At 54.3% G+C, this 22,844-nt stretch overlaps 7 protein-coding genes across 7 annotated transcripts; 3 read left to right on the forward strand and 4 right to left on the reverse strand.

The window, feature by feature from the left end:
* Window positions 1-5,230: 5,230 nt before the first annotated feature.
* Window positions 5,231-9,225, forward strand: LY79DRAFT_516570 (KH domain-containing protein; the record flags this gene model as incomplete). Its single annotated transcript, XM_060554832.1, has 4 exons — window positions 5,231-5,851; window positions 5,909-7,203; window positions 7,258-8,210; window positions 8,261-9,225. The coding sequence occupies 4 exons, from the start codon at window positions 5,231-5,233 to the stop codon at window positions 9,223-9,225; spliced, it is 3,834 nt and encodes a 1,277-aa protein (XP_060413575.1).
* A 727-nt stretch (window positions 9,226-9,952) lies between these two features.
* On the reverse strand, window positions 9,953-12,563 carry LY79DRAFT_228624 (AMP-binding enzyme). Its single transcript, XM_060551656.1, has 5 exons — window positions 12,532-12,563; window positions 11,903-12,462; window positions 11,370-11,794; window positions 10,188-11,311; window positions 9,953-10,128 (listed from the first exon to the last, which is right to left on the reverse strand). The coding sequence occupies exons 2-5, from the start codon at window positions 12,340-12,342 to the stop codon at window positions 10,042-10,044; spliced, it is 2,076 nt and encodes a 691-aa protein (XP_060413576.1). The 5' UTR covers window positions 12,343-12,462; window positions 12,532-12,563; the 3' UTR covers window positions 9,953-10,041.
* Window positions 12,564-15,345: 2,782 nt separating this feature from the next.
* On the forward strand, window positions 15,346-16,511 carry LY79DRAFT_228703 (uncharacterized protein). Its single transcript, XM_060551658.1, has 4 exons — window positions 15,346-15,515; window positions 15,576-16,002; window positions 16,058-16,219; window positions 16,292-16,511. The coding sequence occupies exons 2-4, from the start codon at window positions 15,735-15,737 to the stop codon at window positions 16,423-16,425; spliced, it is 564 nt and encodes a 187-aa protein (XP_060413577.1). The 5' UTR covers window positions 15,346-15,515; window positions 15,576-15,734; the 3' UTR covers window positions 16,426-16,511.
* Window positions 16,055-18,327, forward strand: LY79DRAFT_555785 (uncharacterized protein). The gene has a single exon (XM_060557951.1). The coding sequence runs from the start codon at window positions 16,514-16,516 to the stop codon at window positions 17,918-17,920; it is 1,407 nt and encodes a 468-aa protein (XP_060413578.1). The 5' UTR covers window positions 16,055-16,513; the 3' UTR covers window positions 17,921-18,327.
* Window positions 18,064-18,875, reverse strand: LY79DRAFT_228699 (uncharacterized protein). The gene has a single exon (XM_060551657.1). The coding sequence runs from the start codon at window positions 18,729-18,731 to the stop codon at window positions 18,207-18,209; it is 525 nt and encodes a 174-aa protein (XP_060413579.1). The 5' UTR covers window positions 18,732-18,875; the 3' UTR covers window positions 18,064-18,206.
* Window positions 18,876-18,882: 7 nt separating this feature from the next.
* Window positions 18,883-20,316, reverse strand: LY79DRAFT_555788 (uncharacterized protein). Its single transcript, XM_060557952.1, has 2 exons — window positions 19,560-20,316; window positions 18,883-19,415 (listed from the first exon to the last, which is right to left on the reverse strand). The coding sequence occupies exons 1-2, from the start codon at window positions 19,877-19,879 to the stop codon at window positions 19,157-19,159; spliced, it is 579 nt and encodes a 192-aa protein (XP_060413580.1). The 5' UTR covers window positions 19,880-20,316; the 3' UTR covers window positions 18,883-19,156.
* A 546-nt stretch (window positions 20,317-20,862) lies between these two features.
* LY79DRAFT_590715 (glycolipid anchored surface protein) lies at window positions 20,863-22,580 on the reverse strand (the record flags this gene model as incomplete). The annotated part of the gene is made up of 5 exons (XM_060561189.1): window positions 20,863-21,533; window positions 21,589-21,751; window positions 21,791-22,125; window positions 22,153-22,420; window positions 22,500-22,580. The coding sequence occupies 5 exons, from the start codon at window positions 22,578-22,580 to the stop codon at window positions 20,863-20,865; spliced, it is 1,518 nt and encodes a 505-aa protein (XP_060413581.1).
* Window positions 22,581-22,844: the final 264 nt, after the last annotated feature.

Raw genomic sequence — 22,844 nt, forward strand, 5'->3', positions numbered from 1 at the left:
TCGAATCACTGGCGTGTTTGGGAGTGTAAAGAGCCGGGGCAGACGGCGCAGGTCCTGGGCCTCATCTGCGGTTCGAACTGATTGCTTCGGGGGGGCGGCAGAGCGGGCGACCGGCAGCAACAATGGCGGCTTGCTACGTATGCTTCCTCGCCCGGTGCGCCGCGCGCCTCCATTTGGGATGCTTTAGGTTGATGTCGGTGCTGTGCATGTGCAAACCCAGCCTGTGCTGTGCTTCAGTTGACTGCTTGCTGCCGGAGCCTTGAACTGACGGTCGATCCTTGGTCAATCTCAGTTGCAAGATAGGTGTCTGCTTGAGGAGGGTGGATGGATCTCACCGCGGCTCTAGTGGTAGAGTAGTGCGCCATGCGGAGCGGTAGGGCCGGGGTACAAGGGGGTCAAGGATCAGGGTCGCGGTCGGAGACGATAGTGTAATGTCAGTGGGGTGGAAGCTGAGGCACCAAGGGTCTTGAGTCTGAGCCGGATCGAGACAAACAGAGGACAGTGTAGTCCTAGAATGGAACGAGTCCGCTGCTTCACTGCATTGCCGCAAACCGGACGGGCATCCACCCGACTAGTTGGGGGTAAGCAGCAGAGTAAGGAACTCGGAAGGTGTACGGCCACTTTGCGGATGATCGTTGGTAATGGGCCGAACAAACCGGCCTGGTGCTTTACTGTTGCTTACCTACCTGGGCTTCTTCTCTTGACCGACTGACGTATGCGTGCAGACAGCGGGCAATGCAAGGCATGTTTTGGTGCTGGTGGTAGCGGTGGTGGTTGGTGCATATACAGACATACTTTCCCAGCCGTGAAGATAAGTAGGTACGGACGTAAGAGGTTAAGGAAGCATGCCATGCTATGTCGTAGACTGGCGCGGTGCATGAATGGCGTTGGAGCCGTGGCCATGGGCGGGTGGTGTGTGGATGGGTGGATGGATGGATGACCGGCGGCTTGTTTCTCCCCGGCCGCCAGGGCCCAATCCCCGTGGAAGGTGCAACTAAGGCGAGGGATGACATCTAATCCAACAAGGGAAGGCAGACCCGGAATGAGGAGGGGGGTGACGGTTGGGATTGGGGAAGAAAATTGCTTTTTCGCCCAAGCTTCTTTTTCCTGGGCCTCTAAGTTTTGTTTGATCTGACCTTATTTCACGCCAGCAGGGAGATGCTTTCTTGTTGCGTCGCGGAATTCGCCGGGTGTTGAGACAGTTAGTTGGCCAGAAACTTGCTGCCGAATTTGACACCGAAATGGGGAGCGAGTGTAGTGTAAGTGTGTATTGTATGTATATACCTGCCTAGGTAAATGGGTAGGTAGTACTCCGTACAGTGAGTGTAAAGGCATGGAATGTGAGCCGAGCCCATTGGATGTGGTCTAATTAGTCGCCTACCTCGTCGAACCTTCCTTAGAGAGGTAGGTACGTAGATGTACGATGTACTACGGATACAACCCCTCCACATGTGTGCGGATCGTGGAGCCACGCTGTCACCAGACAATGCGAGGCGAGGCAGCTCCGCCAAGTTCACTGTCAGTCAAGATTCTCTGTTCAACCTCCTGAGTCTGCATCTACATGATTCTCGGGCCGTCGATCAAAGGCTGACGGCGGCCCAAATGACCCTTTCCGAAGCTCTTCCAAGCTCCAAGACATTAAACACCCCCCCCCCCCCCCCTCCTGGTTTCCCGCCCACCACTCTACTGGCGACCTTCCAGTCAAACTCATGCACGGCGGCCCAATCAGCCGCGGGGATGACCATCATCCTGCACTTTCCCGGCCATCAGAACGCAAGAGCCTCCCCACTCGCTAAGAGATGTTCCATCCAGCAAATAGAATGAGACCCAAAGCAAGCCAAGGAGCTTCAGCCACCCATCCACTCCTTCTCCCCGCCTTCTCCAACTCTTCTATTGTCCCGTACATGGCTGCACTTACCTCTAGCAACTGCCGGGTAGGTAGCAAAGCCTGGTACCAGGGAACGAAGACATAATCGCGGCTGCGTGCCGCAAGCATAGTGCAATACCTACCTACCGTACCTATCCCGAACATATCGTGCTGAGAGACACTTGTGGAGTGCCCCAGTAATGCTTCATCGTCTTCAGCTCCAGCGCCTGGGCCCAATTATGTTGACGGTTTCGTTGTGGCGTGCACCAATCATAATGCCAGCTGCGGTTCGACACACAAGGCATCTCTATCTATTTGGTTGGACGAGACCAACGACTGTCAGCAACGGCGCCGCCAGACGTTCGCTCCCTTCCTCCCGTCTCATCAAGCAGGACTGTTACACCGTGATACCTACGTTTCCGTATTAGCGGCGACCACGGGACGAGGATGCTACCAAAGGACTGCATGCTTATGGCATCATGAAAACGTCGCCTACATACAAGCCAGTATGATTCTTGATTAGCCTCGCCATGCGTTTGCGTCGACGTCACCTGCTCTTCTTATCAATGTCGCATTGTTTTAGGGCCTTGCCAGCCCATTCATCTGAATCAGGATCGAGGTCGCCCCTCCGGTTGCCTATTGTTTTGGTGCAGTCATGACAGCTCTCGTCGATTCCTTGAAGCCGTCTCGAAAAATAATACGGTTGGTCTCACTCATGATACTACATGTCTTGGTTAACATTCTCGAGCCGAGACGATACTTGCACGGAAGTCACCGATCCCGTCTGCCGCCATAACTTTGCCCAAATTATGTTTCCTACAACACTCTACGATTGCATTTGATAAGATATCTTGTTCATGAATGATCGTATTTGCGATACGAACTCAAGCGCTCTGGGATGGTCGATCGAACGACCACGGCTATTGGACTGACCCTTCAGTGGTATGTCTTATCCAGGCCATTTACAGCGTCAGCGGACATCTTCAGAGTCCAGCCCGTCATTTCAGACATTGAGGCGTCTGGACCCAGTGTTAATGCTACCAGCTGATTATCTCCGCCATGTACATCAAAATCACATGAGATATTGTCGTCGAACACGTCCAAGGTTCCATGAACCCCTGAGGGAGCGCGTCGACGATATGCTGAACTCTAAAACTCAGACGTGCGGAGGGTTCAGGTTCGCCTTTGTCCTAATTCTTATCTGCCTATATATCGTAAGAGCATTGAGTCTATCTAACCTTTTCGCTACTTACATGCTTATTAGAAGCGCATACACCGAAAACCCCCGCCATCAGGTGGAACGAATACTCATTCCTTAACGTGATGAACATTGGACAGATCTGGGTTGTCGATGGTATCATGTGATCAATCTGCGCCCGCGATACATTCGTTCTTTGCAGATTCTGGATCACAGCATGTTTCTCTCTGTTGCCAGTGGTTGGCCGCGTCGCGCTCTAGCGGTATGCTGGTTTGTCTCAAGGACCAGGGCCAAAATCAACCGCTCACTTGCTACATTTCTTGTGGATTGCAGCATGTCTTGACATGCAGTTCCTCAAAATACGGATCGATCCAGCTGTGGCAGGATGTTTCTGGATCGCTTGAGGTCATGTCATCTTCAATCAAGTCTGGTTACCTACGTGACGTCTTGCAACCCAACCCAAGCGTTCTTTTCATGTGCTATAATGCTAAATCACGATCTCAATCGTCTACTTTAAATGGGTCACTTCAAGTCTATTGAAACAACTTTTGGCTGAAATCACTGGTCAAATATCATTGCTGGCATCTGTTGCATTATCAAATGCGACGGGCCTAGGGCAATCCAGGGTTTCTTTGTCTTCTCAGCGCCCATGTTATCTAGTCTTGCAGCTGCAGGTCAACACTTTAGTTTTCCAACCCAAACGACTGGGCCTTGAAGATAGTAAAGGGACCTTGTTGGCACTTCCTATGTCTCCCATATACAACACACGGAAATGATATTGGTGATGCTATGCGCACAATGAGTACCTCAACAGACAATGCTCCGTGAGTTGTTTCCTGGAGCCAAGATATCTCTTGCCTTTAGCTGTACTCAAACGATAATATTGATTAACTCATGTCGGGAAGCAGTTGGACGAGCCCGACCCTTTGGATAACAGAAACCGTTTACGTGGCTACGCCGCGTGGTTCACCTGGGTGTGTCGAAGACCCAGTCACAAACGCCACAAGTCAAATGTGTTTCTGTTTGAAGGCCTTTTTCCTACCGAAAAGCACCATACAGTTCAGATATTGACAGTTCCTGTGCTTGATAAGCAGATGGAGCCCTATGGGAGGCCTCAGATCACCTTCGTCTTTGCACATATACTTCAGACTATTTCCTGTCTTGAATGTAGGTCTAATCGTTCGCACTGAACCTCTTAATAAAGGATTCCATAATGTATTTTCATAAAACGTTGCTAAAAAACGCCTTAGGTGAATCAGCCACATGAGCCTTGGGCTCAACTCCATTACAAGGATATCGCACTGCTCAATGTTATTTCCTGGTAGATAGATGCAACAACGCACTTGGCCCCAGTTCCCCGATCCACTTCTGACTGATTCGAGTTCAACTTAACAAAACCCAAACGCCGGAAGACAGGCTGAGCAGAGCCAGGTCCGGGGCTGTATACGGAGCTAAGATAGTTCGATAAGCGCCGTGACGCCGGAGCCGCTCTCCGGAGCCTGTCCAATCACGGATGCCGGTATGGAGTCTGGTCCCTCCGGGTACAACGGCGCCTTAACAATTTAGGTTGTGGCTGAGGCTAAGTGTGGGGTCATTCAAAGTGGAGAAGGTTCGTCGTGCTGGTGGTATCCCTGCCCGTCAGAAATCCCATTCCATTTGAACAGCTCGACCATCGTGGAGTCGAGAAACTTCCACCTCACCCTTCTTTCACCACAAACCCCATCCCATCCCATCCTCTTCTCTCGTTTCCCCCATCCTCTCGGACTGACAATTGGTTGGCTCGTTTACGCTACCAATTCATCTCCCCTGATTCAACCTCACCTGGATTCGATCATTGTTGCCGCTCCGGGTCACAATGTTCTAGGCCAGCAACAAAGTCCATCCTCTCCATCGGTTAATCTGCTGCTCAACGGTTTCTCACGCTTCAGCCTTCTTTCATCGGGAGTCTGATTCTACTGGTCTTGTCCCCAATTGCCGTATATATCGTCAGTTGTGAGTTTCGTCTCGTGCTTTTTTTGTTTCGTGCTCGAATCCGCATCGCGCCCTTGAAGCCACAAACACAGCTAACCAGTGCCACCCCTTTCAGATATACCGAAACGCTTTCCGATTACTCTCACGATTCTATTGCATCATATCGACGACTACGCTAGTCATTGCGCTATACAATGGCCTCTACCGATCCTACGGTCTCTAACGGCGCCGAGCCCTCGGCTGCCCAGAAGCTTCTTCAGACTCATGTCGACCACCACCCCACTGTCGAGGATGTCCCTGACGAGGACCTCCCCTTGAAGTCTGGTGACTCGGCGACCTGGGCCGACCCTATGTCTACCAAGGCTGCGGGAAAGCAGAAGGAAACTTCTGCTCCCGGCAAGAAGTTTGACCCTCAGTCCCACGACCTTTTCCCCGAGCTCGGGGCCGGAGGTCCTAAGCCCAAGACCAACGCCGCCCCTATCTGGGGAGCTAAGAGCAACGTTTCTACCCCCGCCAATGGTCTTTCCCGCTCCTCGACCCCTGCTTCGGGAGCAGCCACCCCAAAGAACGGTCCCCCTTCCATGTCGATCCCTGGCCGCAACGTCGAGACGGTTGTGCTGGAGCCCCAGTTCATCCTCCCGCGCGGCCAGCTGAAGCGTCCCATCGCGGATATCATGAAGGACATCAACCGCAAGTCGCGTGCCAACATCACCCTGTCTACCGCTACCAACGGAAGGCTGAAGTTTGATGCGACTGGCCCTCAGGATGTTGCTCAGCAGGCCTTGAAGGATCTCGTCCAGCAGATTGGCACCAAGGTAAGGGAACAGTAGCGCCACCACGCTCGATGTCACGCTGACTTTTTTTTGCTTCAGACTACCATCAAGGTTCCGATCCCCCAGTCTTCCCGTGCACACATTATTGGAAAAGGTGGCTCTGTCATTAAGGCTATTCAAGAGAAGTCTGGTGCCCGCGTCCAGCTTCCCAAGGTGGAGGATGGCAGTGCCCAGATCGATGAGGACGATGACTCCACCATCGATGTTCTCGTTGAGGGTAACGCTCTCTCTGCTGCTTCGGCTCGCAACGAGATTCTGAAGATTGCTGGCGAACGTTCAGCCAACGTCAACACCAAGCTGCGCGGCATCCCTGCTGAGTTCTACCCCTTTATTGCGGGTCCTGGAAACAGCCATGTCAACCAGTACGAGAACAACGGTGTTCAGGTCCGGGTTCCTCCCCATCAAATCTGGGCTCCCCGTGGCCGTAACCTCGCTGTCAATGAGGGCGAGCGCCCCGTGTTCGTCCCCGCCGCCGACAACCACATCCAGCTAGCTGGCGACCGCGCTGCTGTCCAGGCCGCGCGTGCCGAGATCGAGCGTCGCGTCCAGGAGTTGCAGAACCAGCTCGCCATCGACCAGTTCAGTCTGCAGAAGGGCCGTCACCAGTTCATCGCCGGCCGTCGCGGCGAGTCTCTGGACGATTTCTTCAACGAGACTGGTTGCACTATCCTCTTGCCCACTGACGAGGATGATGACTCTGTCACCGTCATTGGCCCTGCCGCTCAGCTAAACAAGGGTGTCGAGACTGCCATGGACAGAGCTATGAACATGCAGTTTTCTACTTTCGACATTGGCCGGTTCCACAAAAACGCCCCCGGCGGTGTCAACGCGCACGCCCGCAACGTCACCCGTTACCTGCGCCACCGTGACCTGTTCGACGAGATCGAAAGAGCCCACAATACTCACATCAACACGCCCTTCTCCGCTAACGGTGCTTCACCTTATGAGTTGTATGCGCGTGACGGCAAGAGCGTTCTCCAGGCTCAATCGGCCATTGAGAAGCTCGTCCATGCCATTCCTCCTGCCAGAATTGCCCCCATTCCCGTCGACCCCTTTTACCACAATTACCTGAACAAAGATGTCAGCCCTCGCATGAGGAACAATTACGGCGTCCACGTTATTCTCCCCGAGGCTGCCGAGCCTGACGCCCCTGTTCTGCTGGTTTTCGAAGGTCCTTCTGCTCCCGAGCCCAAGCCTGAGATCAAGACCGGCCGCCCTTCCCAGGACGAGATTCGTGCTTTCCAGGAGAGCCTGGAGGATGTGCGCAAGCAGATTTTGGACATTATCAACAAGCAAGAGCAGATCGCCTCTGCCTCCATTGACGTGCCCCAAAAGTAAGTTTCGTTTTTTGAGCCCGCTGTGGAAGTGCATTGTGCTGATGTTAATAGGTTCCACGAGCGCCTTCGCCGTTTCATCAAGAAGGAACAGGCCAACAGGCCTGACGACCAGATCCCCATCCGTGTGTCTTCGGTCGGTACTGTTGTTACTCTGCGTGGCCCCGCCTCCGCTGTCAAGAAGCTCGAGGCAAAGGTCATCGATTTCGTTGAGCAAGAGAAGGAGGATGAGAAGGAGCGTGGTTTTACCATGTCTTTCGACTTCCCCCAGAAGTTCGCTAACCACCTCATTGGCAAAGGCGGTTCGAACATCAAGGAGCTTCGTGACCGCTTTGACGTTGAAATCCAGGTGCAGGACGGAAAGGTGGAGCTCAAGGGCCCCAAGGCCAAGGCCGAGGCTGCCAAGGCGCACATCAGCTCCCTCGGCCGCACCCTGGCCGATGAAGTCACTCACATCCTCAAGGTCGACCCTAAGTTCCACCGCGAGCTCATCGGTGCGGGAGGAAGCGTCACCAACCGCCTGCAGAGCAAGTACAAGGTCTTGATCTTCTTCCCGCGATCTGGTAAGGCCCCCAAGGACGACGACGCGGACGCCGACACTGCCAGCGATGCCGGCAAACCCAAGCGTCAGCAGGAACCCGACGAAGTTATCATCCGCGGTCCCAAGAAGGGAGCGGATGAGGCTCGCGACGAGATCCTATCTCTCCTCCAGTACTTGAAGGACAATTCTTTCACAGCCACTGTCTCTGTGCAGCAGAAGCAAGTCCCGTCTATTATTGGACAAGGTGGCGCCGCCTTGGAGGAGCTTCGCGTGTCTTCCGGCGCCAAGATTGACATTCCTAGCGGCCGTGATGCCGAAACCGTCGACATCCAGATCAAGGGTACCAAGTCCCAGGTGGCGGCAGCTAAGAAGGCCCTTGAGGAGAAGAGAGATGTGTTCAACGACACCATTGTGAGAACCCTTGAGGTTGATAAGAAACATCACAAGTCTCTCATCGGTGCAGGAGGTATGATCATTGACCTGTCCATCCGCTTAACCGAGACTAACATGCGACAGGTGCCAACCTCCGTGACCTAGTTGTCAAGGCCGGTGGGTCCGATGACCGCCGCGAGCTTGCCCGGACCATTCAGTTCCCTAAGCAGGAGGCTGATGGTAACACGATCAAGGTTGAGGGTCGTTCCGACATCGTCAACAAGATCTGCGCAAGAATCGAAGAGATTGTCAGAGAGAAGGAGAGCCAAGTCACTGAGATTCTGGACGTCCCTATCGAGAAGCACAGGACCCTGATCGGACGTGGTGGAGATGCTAAGCGGCAGCTGGAGTCCCAGTTCACTGTCTCGATTGACATTCCCCGCCAGGGTGACGGTAAGACCGGCGTCAAGATCGCTGGCCGCCCCGAGAACGTCGAGAAGGCCAAGGCGCACATTGCTTCGCTTGTTAAGGAGCAGGAGGGAGAGACCCTCCAGGTTCCCCGCAGCCTGCACCACTCCATCTCCAACAACGGCCAGTTCTTCCGCCAGCTCCGCAATAACCACCAGGTCTCCGTCGACCACGCTGGCCACAGCCTGCCCCCCAAGCCCAGTGCCAGCCGCAGCAACGGCGGTGCTCTGCCCTTGATCACCGACGATGAGGACGCCACTGCGGATGTACACTCCTGGAAGGTTGTGGACAGCGCCGCTGGCGAGGACGGCGATATCCCCTGGGTCCTTCGCGGCTCTCCCGAGAACATCGAGAAGGCCAAGGCGGCCATCGCCTCGGCCATCGAGCAGGCCCGCAAGAACACTCACACGGGCTACTTGGTTCTGCCCGACCCCAAGACCTACCGCTATGTCATCGGCCAGGGCGGCAGCAAGGTCAACTCCATCCGTAAGCAGAGCGGTTGCAAGATCAATGTGCCCCGCAACGATGACAAGGAGGATGCCATTGAGATCATTGGCACCGCCGACGGCGTCGAGAAGGCCAAGGACTTGATCTTGGAGGCCGTCAAAGAGGGACTCAGTTCTCGTGCGCCCCGGGACTAGGAGTCCGGACGGTCCACCCAGACGGCAGAGGAGGAATCTTACCACCAATTTCGACCGCAGCTGTGGGGTCTTGCCGCCGACTGGGCGGATGAACCGCATGCAGAGCCTCTGCAGTGGTAGATGTAACAGATGATGACAAGGGCAGTAGCGGCATATCTATTTATATATACTGAGTTGTTTTCTGGAGCGCAGAAACGACGGGAGCATAAACAAACCCTTTGCGCGAACAAAACGAAACATACACAGCTGAAAATAAGGAAAAAATAAAATTGGAATCAAATACTGGATCGGGCTTGTAGATGACTTGTAGTGCCGTGTGCTTTTTTTTTGCTGAACGCGTGTGAAAGTAAACAGACACTCTAAGGGCCGGCGAAATCGCGTAGACAGAGAAGCCCACCTTGCCAACGCTTAGGTTGTGAGGAGTTCCTCAGATACCGCAAACCACAGATCATGAACCGGCAAAACAGAATGGGTCATATTACGAGTATTCGCCTCACCTAAGCACTCATTCAGAAAGCAATCAATACGGAAAGCCAAGCATATCCGAGTTCGTGGAAATCAAGATTGGGTTGGTGATAGTGTACATCATGACAGATGGTCCTTGCTACATAAGACAACGATGGGCCGTAAATTCCTAATGAGCAGAGCGAAGATTTCCTGTCCCTCCCATCTCCTCCACTCTCTCGATCCCGCTTTCCTGCCATTGCTCGGTTCGACGATCTGGAGGACGAAGAAAGTTCGGGGAGAAGATGCCGGTCGTCTCGGTGTGTCGGGAGAAAAACCACTTCTCCAGCAGCATTTCGTACTTCAATCCGATTACTCATTGAAAGCCTTTTCCATCTGGGCCTTGTACTTTTCCCTGATAACTCTCCTGTTGACCTTTTGGGTGGCGGTGACGAGGCCCTGCATGCAATGTCAGTTTGGGTTCTGTACGTGTGGGCCGCTGGCGTGGGGGGACTCACACTATCCGGGGTCCACTCCTCCTCGGTCAGAACGACGCCGCCGACGATCTCGAGGCCTGTCAGACCGGCCTTCTTACCAATTGACACGAGATCCTTGTGCACGACATCAACCATCCTGTTATCAGTGTGCATGCTGTGCTCGTCAACACCAAGCTTCTTCGCTTCTTCGGCGAGAACCTTTTCATTGGGGGCAATGACGGCAATGGCACGAGAGTGCTCGCCGTCGCCGTAGACCATAATGTTAGCGACATAGGAGCTGCCGCGGTATACAGTTTCCAGCTTCTCCAGGGCAATGTACTCTCCGCCCTGCATCTTGACGAGGTTCTTGACGCGATCAATGACACGCACGTGACCGACGGCATCGAACTCGCCAATGTCGCCCGTCTTAAACCAGCCATCCTTGGTTATGGCCTTCTCCGTCTCCTCCGGGTTCTTGTAGTACTCTTTCAGCACGGGAAGACCCTTGATCCAGATTTCACCCTGAGGGGGGTTTGAGTCGGTGTAGTAGTTGAGGTCCGGAATGGAGACGAGCTTGAGGTCGACGGCAGCAGGGATAGAACCGATGGCGGTAGATGTGTACTCCAGAGGATCACCAAGGGCACCGTTGGCAGCCGTCTCAGTCAGACCGTAGCCTGTCAACATGGGCGCAATGGTCATGGAGAGGAAGTGCTTGGTCCCATCCGAGATACCGCTGGCGCCATTCATAATGAAGCGGAGACGGCCACCCGTCATCTCGCGCACCTTCTTGAAGACGATGTTATCGAAGATGGCTGCGCCTGGGAGTCCATACTTGACCATGAAAGTCTTGTAGTTGAAGGCGCCCCAGAAGAGGGCCTTGATTAGAGGACCGGAGCTGTTGACCTTGGCCATGATACCCTTCTTCACCGTCTCCCAGACTTGCGGCACGCCGACCAGGGCGGTCGGCCGGAACTCGCGCATGTCACCAGCGCAGTTCTTGACTGATGTGTCAGAAAGCGTTCTAGGGTTGCCATAGCCCAGAGTGCCGCCAGCAAATAAGACGAGGTTCTCGAGGACGAGCTCGAAGATATGAGCCAAAGGCAGGTATGCCAGGATGTGGTCTCGGTAGCTGACACATTCTTCGACGCAGGTAAAGAGGCCACTGACTGTAGACGATTCGATTAGCCTCTGGTAGCCTCTAGAGGCGAGGAAAGGATGGCTTACGCGCTGCCACGGTACCCTCATGGGTCATGGGCACACCCTTAGGCGGACCAGTGGAGCCAGAGGTGTACATGATGCAAAACAACTCCTCGGGGCTGGGCTCGACAGTGTCGACAGGGTTCTCCTCGCCCAAGGCGCGCACCTCCTCAATGCTGAGGAGCTTAATGTCGGGGTTCGCCTTCCTAAAAGCGTCGACCTCGGTGCCATCGGAAAAGATAGAGTTGTCGTTATACACGACAAACTTGACATTGTCGGCCTTCTTCAGAGCTCCGCTTGCCGTCTTGAGGAGCTGGGGGTCGATGTACATGGCCTCAGCATTGGACTGGAGCAGCGAGTGCTCGACCCCGCTAGCGCCGAGGGTATCGTAGGCAGTGACAATTGAGATAGACTGCGAACCACAGGCGTGGGACATGGCCATCCAGTTGGCACTAGATTCCAGAGGGTCGGGTTAGCAGTTTCTTGACGGGCATAGACGGAACCCGTCGTGGAGTGCTCGGGACGCGGGAGGATGGAAAGGATAGTGCTCTCGGACGTACGTGGTGGTCGCAAACAGATGGACCCGGCTGCCTTTGCTCAGACCCAGCTTTCGCAGGCCTGAGCCAATCTGGTTGATGTAGGTGAGGAAGTCGGCGTAGGTCATGTAGGAGTAATTGGACAGCTCAAAGTACTGCCACTCCTTCTCGACCTGTACAATCTCTCCATCGACATTCTTGGGCACCTTCTTCTTCTCTTTGTGAAGGCGCACGAGCTTTCGGGAGCCCACGGCGGGTTCGTTAGGGTATACGTGGGCGCTCCGCTTGACGACGTCGTAGACGGTACGAATGTCGGGATGGGGTCTGGTTCTGAGGCCTTCCTTGGCCTTCCAGTGGCGGCGGGGGAGGGTTTCGCCGTCGACACGTTGGTAGCCAGGCGACTCGATGGTGTAAGGGGGTTTGTGCACTGGGTGCAGGGGCATAATACCCTTGGTCCAGTCCATTGTGGCGGCGGTGATGAAGGAGTTTGCGGGAGAGTTTGCGAGGAACCAGCCGGTGAGAATAGCGATGGAAAGGACGAGAAGGGCGGTGATGATGGACGGAATGGTGGGAGATTTCACGGCCTGCGAGCCCTTGAGGTCTGAGGTGCGGAAAGGACAGGGAGGGGATCGGGGGGGGGGGGCAAAGCTAACCACAAGCTTTCCGGGGTGTCAAGGTGGCAGCGTTGGTATCGTCGAGAGGCTGGATCGATAATTGACGGCGGCAGGTTTTGCAACGGGGACAGAGTTGCGAGAGTTGACGAGGGAGGGCTTCGAGTTGTTGCTCTGGTCTCTTTGGAGAGGGTTGAAGAGCTACGTGTGCGGGCAGGAGCGCAAAGTTAGCTGCGAGAAGAGTGACGGGCTTTAATTGCGTCACGGTTATGAGCTGGGCCACTGGAATGATGCTGTAGCAGGGCATGCGACCAGGGGCTGGTCGATCCGCCACTGGCCGGAACTCGGTAGACTACGTACGTGTGGCATGGTATCCCTACATACATCCTTGGGTATTGCGTTGCTACCTAGGTTAGGTAGGTAAACTACCTAATACAGCAGTATATCCTATCACCGAATATAGGTTTTGTTTTGTTGTACATACATATATCGCTGCTTGAGGTAAGGTAGTAGACATACATCATCTCGACCAATTCAGAGACCGGTATATTGGGGGATGTTCGCAACACATGCGTACGTGTGTAGACCTCGATTGTCACGACCAACGCCTGGTCTCCCTAGGTACCTAGATAGGTAGGCACTCGGGTGACAAAAAAAGACGGTCGGCTGCACTTACCACTACTACCATATGGCAAGCGGCCATCATTTTTGTCACCCGAGTGGTAGGTAGGCATTGGGTACACTTGATCACCGTGGCCAAGATGACAGTTTACCTCGGCCTGACGAGGCTCGACAGCTTCTCCAGCATGATAAATCAACAACAGCTTGATTCCCAGGACCTGAACCCTCTGCATCTGAGGTCTGAGGCCGCCAGTCAGCACCAGTCTCCAAAAGTCTACGGTAGTGCACCCCTAATTCCGTATCTGTACGAGCCAAGCAACCACTAGTTTGCGGATAAAGAATGGAGAGGGAAACTGAGGGGCCTGCTTGTGTTACTTACCTGCCTAGGTAGGTACCTAGGTATCTGGGTACCTACATGGGTAGGTAGGTAGATAGGTACGTCGGTACTTGTGTAGGCATGGGACGTAGGCAGGCATAAACAGCGTAAACTAGCTACCTACCTATCTGGGTACTGTATACCTCATCTTGGCACGGCTTCGGCGAAATGTGAGATCTCTCTCTCTCTCTGCTTGCTGCAATCACAGTGGAGGCCCTCCTTGGCAATGTACTTTCGTACCTCGGTATCACCTGGACACCCGTCGCCCATTGACCGAATACCCTCTCAACAACCAAGCCTGGGGCTTCGCAGATGACCTCCAAGCCTGCGTACTACGTATGCTGACACCATTGGCACCATTGGCGCCATTGCCCGTCACCCTCTTCCAACAGTTTCATTCCCAACACTCAACAATGATGTCGTCCTTTGCACACAATGTCTGCCTATCCATGTAGGGAGGTAGGTAGGTAGGTAGGTAGGTATCTGTAGACCCTGTTTTGTTTACTCACCTGTACGGAGTACTATTAGATATGTATGAACGCATGCGACAGCGATATCAGCCCCAAGCCGGCTTTGGTACGCTCGGGCGGGCAGGGGACAGACCAGGATATGGAGACAGACAAGCAAAGCGATCGACGACGACAGCTCCAGCCGGCGGCTCACCCTCATTCAAAAGAAAACGCCCGATCCACACGTCCATGTACGGATACCTGTAGAAACTATCACCCTTCAAATCACATCGTACGCCTTTGACTCGGACATGATGAGAGCCACTACCAAAACCCACTCTCACAGCAACACCACAACCTCCATTTTGTCTCGACGATGCCCCCCCATCGGCCTCGACTATCTAGGCAATCTATCGTCCCTCTTCCTGCATGACATAATCACGTGCAAAACAAATAAAAAACCCTTTGTTGCTCACATGCACCGACGGCCGAGGCTAGAGTAAGGAAAGAGGGAAAAGAAGCTCGGTCTGTACAGTACCTAGTACCCACCGTGTCCACTGTGGCCCCTGTCTTTACTCACCTACCGGTACTTTGCCTTCCCGCATCTGAATCTCCAAAGTCGCCCGATGTCATGGATTTTCCGTCTGCATTAGACTTTTGGTTCATCGCACCATTTCCAACCGACCATCAGTCACCCGAACTCCTCTTACCCTTACTCCCCTTCCAATCATGACTTCACATAAGCCAGTTTATCTAGTAATTTGCGCCTCTGCGCCTCACTGTACCTGACGCTATTCCCACGTTGCCCGACACTGCCAGCATGTGTCACGCCGACGCCTCTCAGCTCACGGCCTGCACAAATGTTCCTTGGGTAGTTGGGAGGAGCTATGGCCACAGTAAGCCACTCGACGGCGACCTGGACTAAACGAAGGGTTCTAAAGCATCTCAGCTCTTGTTCCAGACCCATCCCTGAAGCAGATTGAGGGGGGGGGGCCAGCAACAACAGACAACAATGACGATGACAGTCGGTGTGGCGTTCACACAATAAGCAAGGAACCCATGGAAACGTACTTTACTGGCAACATCTTGACCACACCACACGGCGAGAGCCCATCGTGTGGCAGTAGCCGGTCAAAGAGCAATTTATAGCAACGCTACGTTCGTCCCAATCTTACGGCGCCACTCCTTGCGGGCCGAGCGTACAGACGGACCCGAACAGCAGCCCGTCGCCGTAGGGGAAACGTCTGCTTAGTCGGAGTCCCAGCCTATCCCCCAAACAAGCATACCAACCAACCCAGCTGAGAGGTTAGAGTGCCTGGGAAGAGAGAGAGAGAGAGAGAGAGAGAGAGAGAGAGAGAGAGAGAGAGAGAGAGAGAGAGAGAGAGAGAGAGAGAAGGGGGGGGGGGGGGGGGGGGTTCGAAGATGGCAAGTAAGGCGACCAGACAGCTTCCCAGACAACGCTCTCTTCTTCGGTCTGCAGCACGCATATGTCCCGGATCACCACCAACCACCAGATGTCGGAACCACCTCTTCCAGGGATCAAGCCAGCCTCTACCACACCGTCGGGGTGCTAGGGCAAGGTGGGATCGACATTACCATGTACGTTGGTCTGACGGCTTACACTTTTGGGCCTAAAACAGCACCGCTCGGCACTCCTTGATTCCCTCGTATCAAGGGGCCGTGGGTTTAGCCTCATCCTTTCGCAGGAGGACTGTCGCACCTTGTAAATATGCACCCTGGGGCCGCGCTGCCATGTAGGAGCACCCAGCCAGAGGCCGGTCATCGTAAGTAATACCAGAATGGACTTCCCCCATCGGACTCTGGCCCCCCTGCCCTGTGTGTCTCTCCCTTGCCGACCAATCGCACGCCGCCAGCGGCCGTACCGCTCGATCTTGCTGCCGTTGCACAGTTCTCAAAATATATTCGTCGTCACCGGTGTCACAAGGTTGAAACGCCATCTCTGCAAGCCCCGAGCGTACGCCAGCATAATATGCCCCAAGAGCCGCAGCACAGAGACCCCAGAGGGCGCTCGAGTCCACCTAGCCCTGGAACCAGCCACGAAAGAAGGCGAGTGCGCACCTCCGACGTCTTGTCGGTACGGCATTGATGATATTAGATAAAGTTATGTCGCAGCTGCTCCCCCCTCTGTCGAGACGAACTCTTGTCCTGTTTCCCGTCGTTCCAGAGTTGCTGAGAGGCACCCAACCGAACCCCCCTGCCTCTCTGTCGCCCGCTGTGAGTAGCCATCATGCAGAGGCTGTGTGGCATGCGCCCCGAAGGGCTGGTGAGTCTCCTCCGGTTGTTCCCTTGGCCTTGACCAGCGTACCGTCATGTTCCAGCTAACGCTCTCGTCCAGACGGTCCATTCGAGGTTCAGCCCTCTACCGTCAACGTGTTTCTTCGACTCAATTCTCGTCCCCTTGCCGGCGTGGATCCGTCTCGTCGTTACCTTCGCCTTGTTCCATTTCGTTGTCCGGGTCCTCATCGTTGACAAGATCAAGCGGTACGCCGTCAAAGAGGAATGGCAGAGGCACGCCCAGCTGTCGTTCTACTACTTCTCGATCCTTGTTGTCTTTCTCATGGAGATTCTTGAAATGGCACGGCTAGTGGAGATCCGCTTCGCCATCGGTCTGATCCCCTTTGCGTTTGCTGGCTGCGGTGTATGCGCGGCCATGCAGGCTACCCGTGGTGCCAAGGGCCGCATACGCAACTGGCAGCCGGCCAACGTGATCTTCTGGGTCATGAGCGTCGCTATCACCATCCTCAAGATCCTCACAATCCAACGGTCCAGCATGCGCAGTCCGGAGTTCAGGCGCATGGGTTCCGACTACCCTACGACCCATCAGGTGCAGGACTTGGCCATCATCGCTGGATTCTATTTCCTGCTCCTCGTCAACGAGCTTGCGCTCATGTTCCAGAAGACTTGGGAAGAGACCATCGACGGCGAGAACATGAAGAAGCTGCGCCTTACCCGGTCGATCAGCGACCAGGCCCGGTACGACCTCACCCGCGCCATCGAGGAGGGCTACTACCCGTCCGGCGTTACGTATCTCACACTCAGGCTGGAGGGCGAAACCGCCAGCGAAAAGGCCGCCAGCAAGGACGATATCCTCAAGAAAACTGCTAGCAAGGACACCTCCATTGCGGGATCCTCATCCAGCGAGAAGACGGCAGGCAAGAGAACCATGGAAGAAGACACGATCGAGCCCGTGCCCATGATCCCGCCCAGCTTCCGGCGCAACAGCGACCGCTGGTCCTCAGCCATGACTCTCAGGGATGCCGGCGCCGACGATAACATGAACGAAAAGGTCGGCGGCAAGGACATGAAGAAGCGCGGCAGCGAGAGATGGTCTTCCGCCATGACGCTAAAGGAGCCCGCACACCATCCAGGTCACGACAAGCGCATCTCGAGCTTCGCCACCCCCATGGTCGCTGATATCGACGAAGTCACTCCCCTGGAGCACTCACCGTCGACTTCATCATCGCGCTACGAAGACGAGCATGCCGCCCAGAAGAACATGCTCCTTGACAGCCCGTTTCCCATAAAGGAGCCTGCTGAGAGGCGGTCCTTCTTGCTCAAGCCTTCGCGTCCGAACACGGAACGGTGGTCCAACGCGATGACTCTCCGCGGTGAACCGTCGTCGGCGAGCCAGGAACCTCCTCCCAAGGATTACGTTTCCATTTCCGACACCGAGGCCCCTTCTGCCCCCAACATGCTTCCTGCGTCCGGGACGGCACCATCGACTCCGGAGTGCAAGGCCTCCCACAGCGAAAGAAATACGATGAGGCGGTGCTCTGACGCGTCGGCAAGGTCTATCAGGCGGTTCTCGGGGCGTAACGACCTCCGCGAGGCGGCAGCCACCGCGGCGGCGTTCGTGGAAGGTGACGCGCCGGTTCCGTCACCACTCGAGTCACCTCCCCTGTCCCCAACGGAGACGCAGCCGCTGCAGCCGGAACAATACGACCTCAACCAGACGCATCCATGAGGCAGTGCGCTCAGAAAACACCGAGCCGTTTAGTTGGAGATGTTTACGATCTCTTTCATCTCATCGCAAACAAATTCATTGACCATCTTTCCAACAGACTATGAGATGGATTATCTAGTGTATAATGCCGCCTGGGATCGTTGAAGTCAAACAACGTCCGGGAGGAGTCCGGTTGGGCACGCGTCGCGCAGGGGGGGGGGGGTTGTCTATCTATTCTACCGCGCCCACGCGCATAGGGAATCCCATGTTGTTTTACTTGCCTGTCCATTTCGGGTTGGAACGGAATTTAATGAGACAGGAGCGTCTTGTACGAATCTTTTTCCTTTGTTTCACATCTTGTAACATAGACTGACTGCATAGGGAAGGAATTAAGAAATGGAAGGAATTTTGATAATTGAATTGTTTGCGCCCCCTGATTGCGATGTATCGCATCCGCCCTGTGCAACGCTACGGACACCAGCCGACATTTCCCCCCCGGCGGCGCCATTCTCGGCGTGGCAGGACGAGGGAGGAGGCGAAAAGATGTAAGCACTTGTGGCTGATTGTCCAGGGCCAACTCGATTGTCCCTTCGGCCGACGCCCAACCACGCTCGAAACGCCCCAATGCCACGTGTGGATGGACTGGTTTTTGCCATGGACATTTGAGCAGGAGAAAGGACCATGGTGCGATGAAAGTTGATGACGGCATGGAGACGACAGAAGGAAAGCTATGTCGGGAAGCAAGGAAGTGGCATTCGAGGAACCACCCCCAGTCAAAGACAGGACGGATTGGTTGGTTGCAGGCAGTCGCCCCTCCGATGGTATGCTGCATGGTCGGTCGCCTATCGGCGCTCTCTGACTGCAGGCACCGGACGAAAAGAGGGTATCGGCACGGCTTGCGGATGTCCCCTGTGATACGTACGTTGTGAGCAGGTCAAATAACCGGGTTTCCCGGGCTCCTCTATTACCGTCCAAGCAGTATCGTGTGGGTGTGTGTGGGTGTTTGTATTCGGGCGTCGACGCCAAGGTCCTTGGGGGTGTTTTTTTCTTCTTCTTCCTCCTTTTTCTTTCTTCTTTTTGCTATTTGGGTATGCCCGAGGTGCATTGCTCATTAGCGTCCTGACAGTATCGCGTGAAATCCGTCAAGGCTAACTAACGGTGCCGTTCCCGGATAGAGTACTACTCCGACCCTGACTAGTTCGAGACTCATCTCAGCAACCGACTTAGTGGCCACATTGCCGCTTGTGTGGCTTATCCTTATACGTAATACTGCCCGGAAATCCCTCGGTTGTGAGATACGCAACCTGTTGGATATGGAATCAGAATACGCGGTGTGTTGAGTAAGCCGATCCGCTTTCTTGATAGTAAGCACTGCGGGAAGAGACCTCCCCACAGACACACTCTCTGAGCAGTATGGCGTCGGTATGGATTTGAGACCAGAATAGCCGGAGGTCCAAACACAGACTCCGGGGAGCATCCGGCGAGGGAATGCAGAGCAACGCGAGCATTACTTGACGTAGGTACTGGACGAGAAAGAGACATCATATCATGAGGGGAAGCTGTCCCATCTGGCCTGACTTATTTGCACTTCCCCGGTATGTCTTCCCGGGGAAATTGCGTACGTTCTGCTAATTTGTGTTGATATGCCTCCTGTTCATAGAGTGAGACTGTTGGCGCTGTCCAGGTCTTCTTCCCTGGTCGTGGTGCTTCACTCACGTAGACCAACCGAGAGCCAGAACTCCGGGGGCCTCGCCCGAGACAAAACCGTTGCGACGAGCTCGGGGAAAGCGTCCGCCTCCGTCCTCTCTGGATAACGATCGATATGTAGGGCGACGACCCCTGATGATTACTTCCATCTGTGATGCCGGCTTCCAAACGAGCTACAAAGCGTCTTGTACACAGTGCACAACCTTTTCCGGATTGTGTTATAGCAATACCGGTATCGTGGATGGGTCCGTGTCCGAATATCACCTCCTTCATTGATGCGTCTTGGAACCATGGCAGTATGGAACACTTGTTGACCGTTAAATCGTTCGGGCCAGGATGTCGCCGGGCCGCGTGTTCTCAGTTCTCATCCAGCGGCCGGCAACTTGGCAATTTAGCCATGGCGGAGCCGAGGTGTCCAGTTTTTCAAAATTACATTACGCCGTTTCTCATTCTCGCTCTTCTTTGTTCAGCTGACCTTGTGATGAGGAGTCTTGATGTTGACAACAAACACTACCACTATTGCTGCCGCACACTGTTGAACATAGTTGACCAAGGCTATATCGAAGCAAATCCATGTGCCTGGCAATCCAAACCAACATTGATGTCATAGTTGGTTGGCTTTCTTAAAAGACCGAGGGCTGTCGGTCAGGGTGGAAAGCTACACCACTACAAGAAAAGTGGCTGTGGCGCATACAAGCGGGAAACGGACATCGCGGGAGGGAGGGGGGGGGGGGGCGGGGATGGGGCGCCTTCGTTGTTCTGTGGTCATACTCGGACATGAAGCTATTTCTGGCGGGTTGCCAAAGTTGAAGAGCTGTAGCCGCGAGCACCTTGGCTTTATATGAGATGACCAGTGAAGAGGTAATTCACTTATCAGAGGAGAAAGCAGTTCGCTCGGTCGAGGTCATATGCAGGAACATTGACCTATACCAAAGAAGCTCATGGAGCTGTGCAAGTCTCCATGGGCTTCGTGGATATACACACCCATGCCGACTCACGAGGCGCGCTGTCCTGACGGCAAGGCCCCTCTGCTCTCAGCAGTACAAGAACACGGTAATTATCAGGCGGTATATGACTACAGATACAAACAGATGTAAATGGGTTCGATACGAGCGGAGGTAGCTGTTGAACTGCAGACTTGGTCTGCGCTACATCTTCCCTGTATCGAAAGCCTGAGCTCCCCATATGAGGTGCTCCACCATCAACCCGGTCCCCTTTTTGCCCCTCTTGAGTTTGGCTACAGTACAGATGGGTATTTACAAGGCTATGATAGCAGCACCAACGCAGCCGCTGGCAATCAGGTACGCGCCGATGGCGAACCCTCCGAGGTTGAAAACTGCCTGGTAGGGGCTGCCAGCAGCAGCGTTGCCAGTAGAGCTCGAGCTGGGTTTGGCGGTGGAAGAGGCCGAGGTGGTGGCGGTGACAGAGGCGAGGGCCTTCTTGCAGGTGTCATCGGCGGAAGGGCTGACTATTTCACCCTGGCCGTTGTAGTCGCAGGCAGCGCGGGCGGACTTCTGAACCTTGTAGTAGTCGTTCATAACATAGGCGAGCTTCTGCTCATCAGAGCACATAGAAAAGGCCCGGTAGACGCCGGTGTAGGGATCTGTGTTGATGCCTTCGCAGGAGTCTGACGAAGCGCCGCAGACGAAGCCGAAAATATCGCCAATAGCCTCGGCCTCCATGTTTGGCTTGGGAATGCATGTGAGACTCTTGACCATGCACTCGCAGAGATACTTATCAGGAGTAGGAGGCAGAGTGTCCCCCTGAACCTCCCAGTTAGAGGCGGTACTGGGGCACTCGGCGGGGGGATTGCTTGGTTCGTAGGAATCCATCTGGATGGCAGTGGGATTGGCAGCCAGGACACGAGATGCAAGCTCGTAGTAATTCTTCATCGCCCTTGCCTGGCCATCCTTGATTTCAACAAGACCTGGGAACGCATCAGTATAGGGTTCAGGGACACTAAGAAGCAGTAGGAGATATACCGAAGTCGTTAGTCTCCTGGTGGAACATACACACGATGCCACCGGAGAAGACGTCGGTCATCTCCTTTTTGTACAGAGCAGTCGTTTCCTGGAAGATGCGATTATCACCCCCGCCAGGCTTGTTGCATTCATACTCGGCAAAGAAAACAGGAACAGAGTAATTCTTGAAAAAATCAATCTGCTTGTCAAAGCCAGCGCCCACAAGCGTGTTCTCGCCATACCACAAGTAAATATTATAGCCCCAGAAATCTATAGCGGCAGCCTGGTCGCCACAGTTGAAATAATAGGCAGAATTAGCGCAGATGTCCTTGTCATCGTTGGCAGCGTAGCCAACACCTATCCAGCGGTACCCCTTTTCTTTGATATGCTTCTTGATGTCACAGACAGCGGCCTTCACAAAGGTAGAGGCTTCCGTATTGCTCTTGTCATTCGAGACCTCGTTACCAGCAAAGAAGCCGATGGTATTATCATACTGTGCAAGAGCATCGATTACGGAAGTGTAGCGATCGTATAGCTCAGTATTCCATTGAGGGGTTTCTCGGTTAATAGATCATTTGGGCTCACCCAAATCGGACACAACATAGATACCGGCGTCATCGAGAATCTTCATACAGGCGCTATGGTCGTTCTTGGGATCGATGGCGTAGGTACGGATGGTATTGGTCCCAGCTTCGACCAGAATTGGAATATCGCGTCTGCAAGCCGCCTCGTCGGCCAAGGGGTCTTTATACTCGCCCGTGACGGACTCCCCACCGGCGGCGGCGGTGTCCTGCTGATAGGCGATACCTTTCATGAAGAACTGGGTTCCGTTCGTGTAGAAGAATTTAGTGCCCTAAAAGATCGTTGGAGATTCTGGAAATTGCGGCACAGCCAAAAAGTCCGTCCGGAGCTGGCTAGTGCCGATGTTATACCTTCATGATGATGGGTTCGAGGGCGCTGGCATTGTGAACAAGCACAAGGGCCGACAAGGCGGCAACGGAAAGCTTCCCCATCTTGAAGTTCGATTTCATGATATTCGATACGAATTGGGCCTTTCACGTTGCAGAAGCCGCTAAGTCTGCTGCCATTGCCGAGGGGAGCGACGTCTGAGATGTGTTGCCCTTGAGGCGCCCAGCTCCCTATGATGAGGGTTCGGTGGATGTGGCTCCTCTTCATAGACGCATGTGACAACAAAATAGAGCAGAAGAAAAAGAGGGGGAAAGAAGTGGAAGCATGATGAGAAAGCAAAGTAATAGGTTCAGTGAACAAGATACCGA

The sequence above is a fragment of the Colletotrichum navitas genome (assembly GCF_030913465.1).
Source record: "Colletotrichum navitas strain CBS 125086 chromosome Unknown LY79scaffold_34, whole genome shotgun sequence".
Taxonomy (NCBI): Eukaryota; Fungi; Ascomycota; class Sordariomycetes; order Glomerellales; family Glomerellaceae; genus Colletotrichum; species Colletotrichum navitas.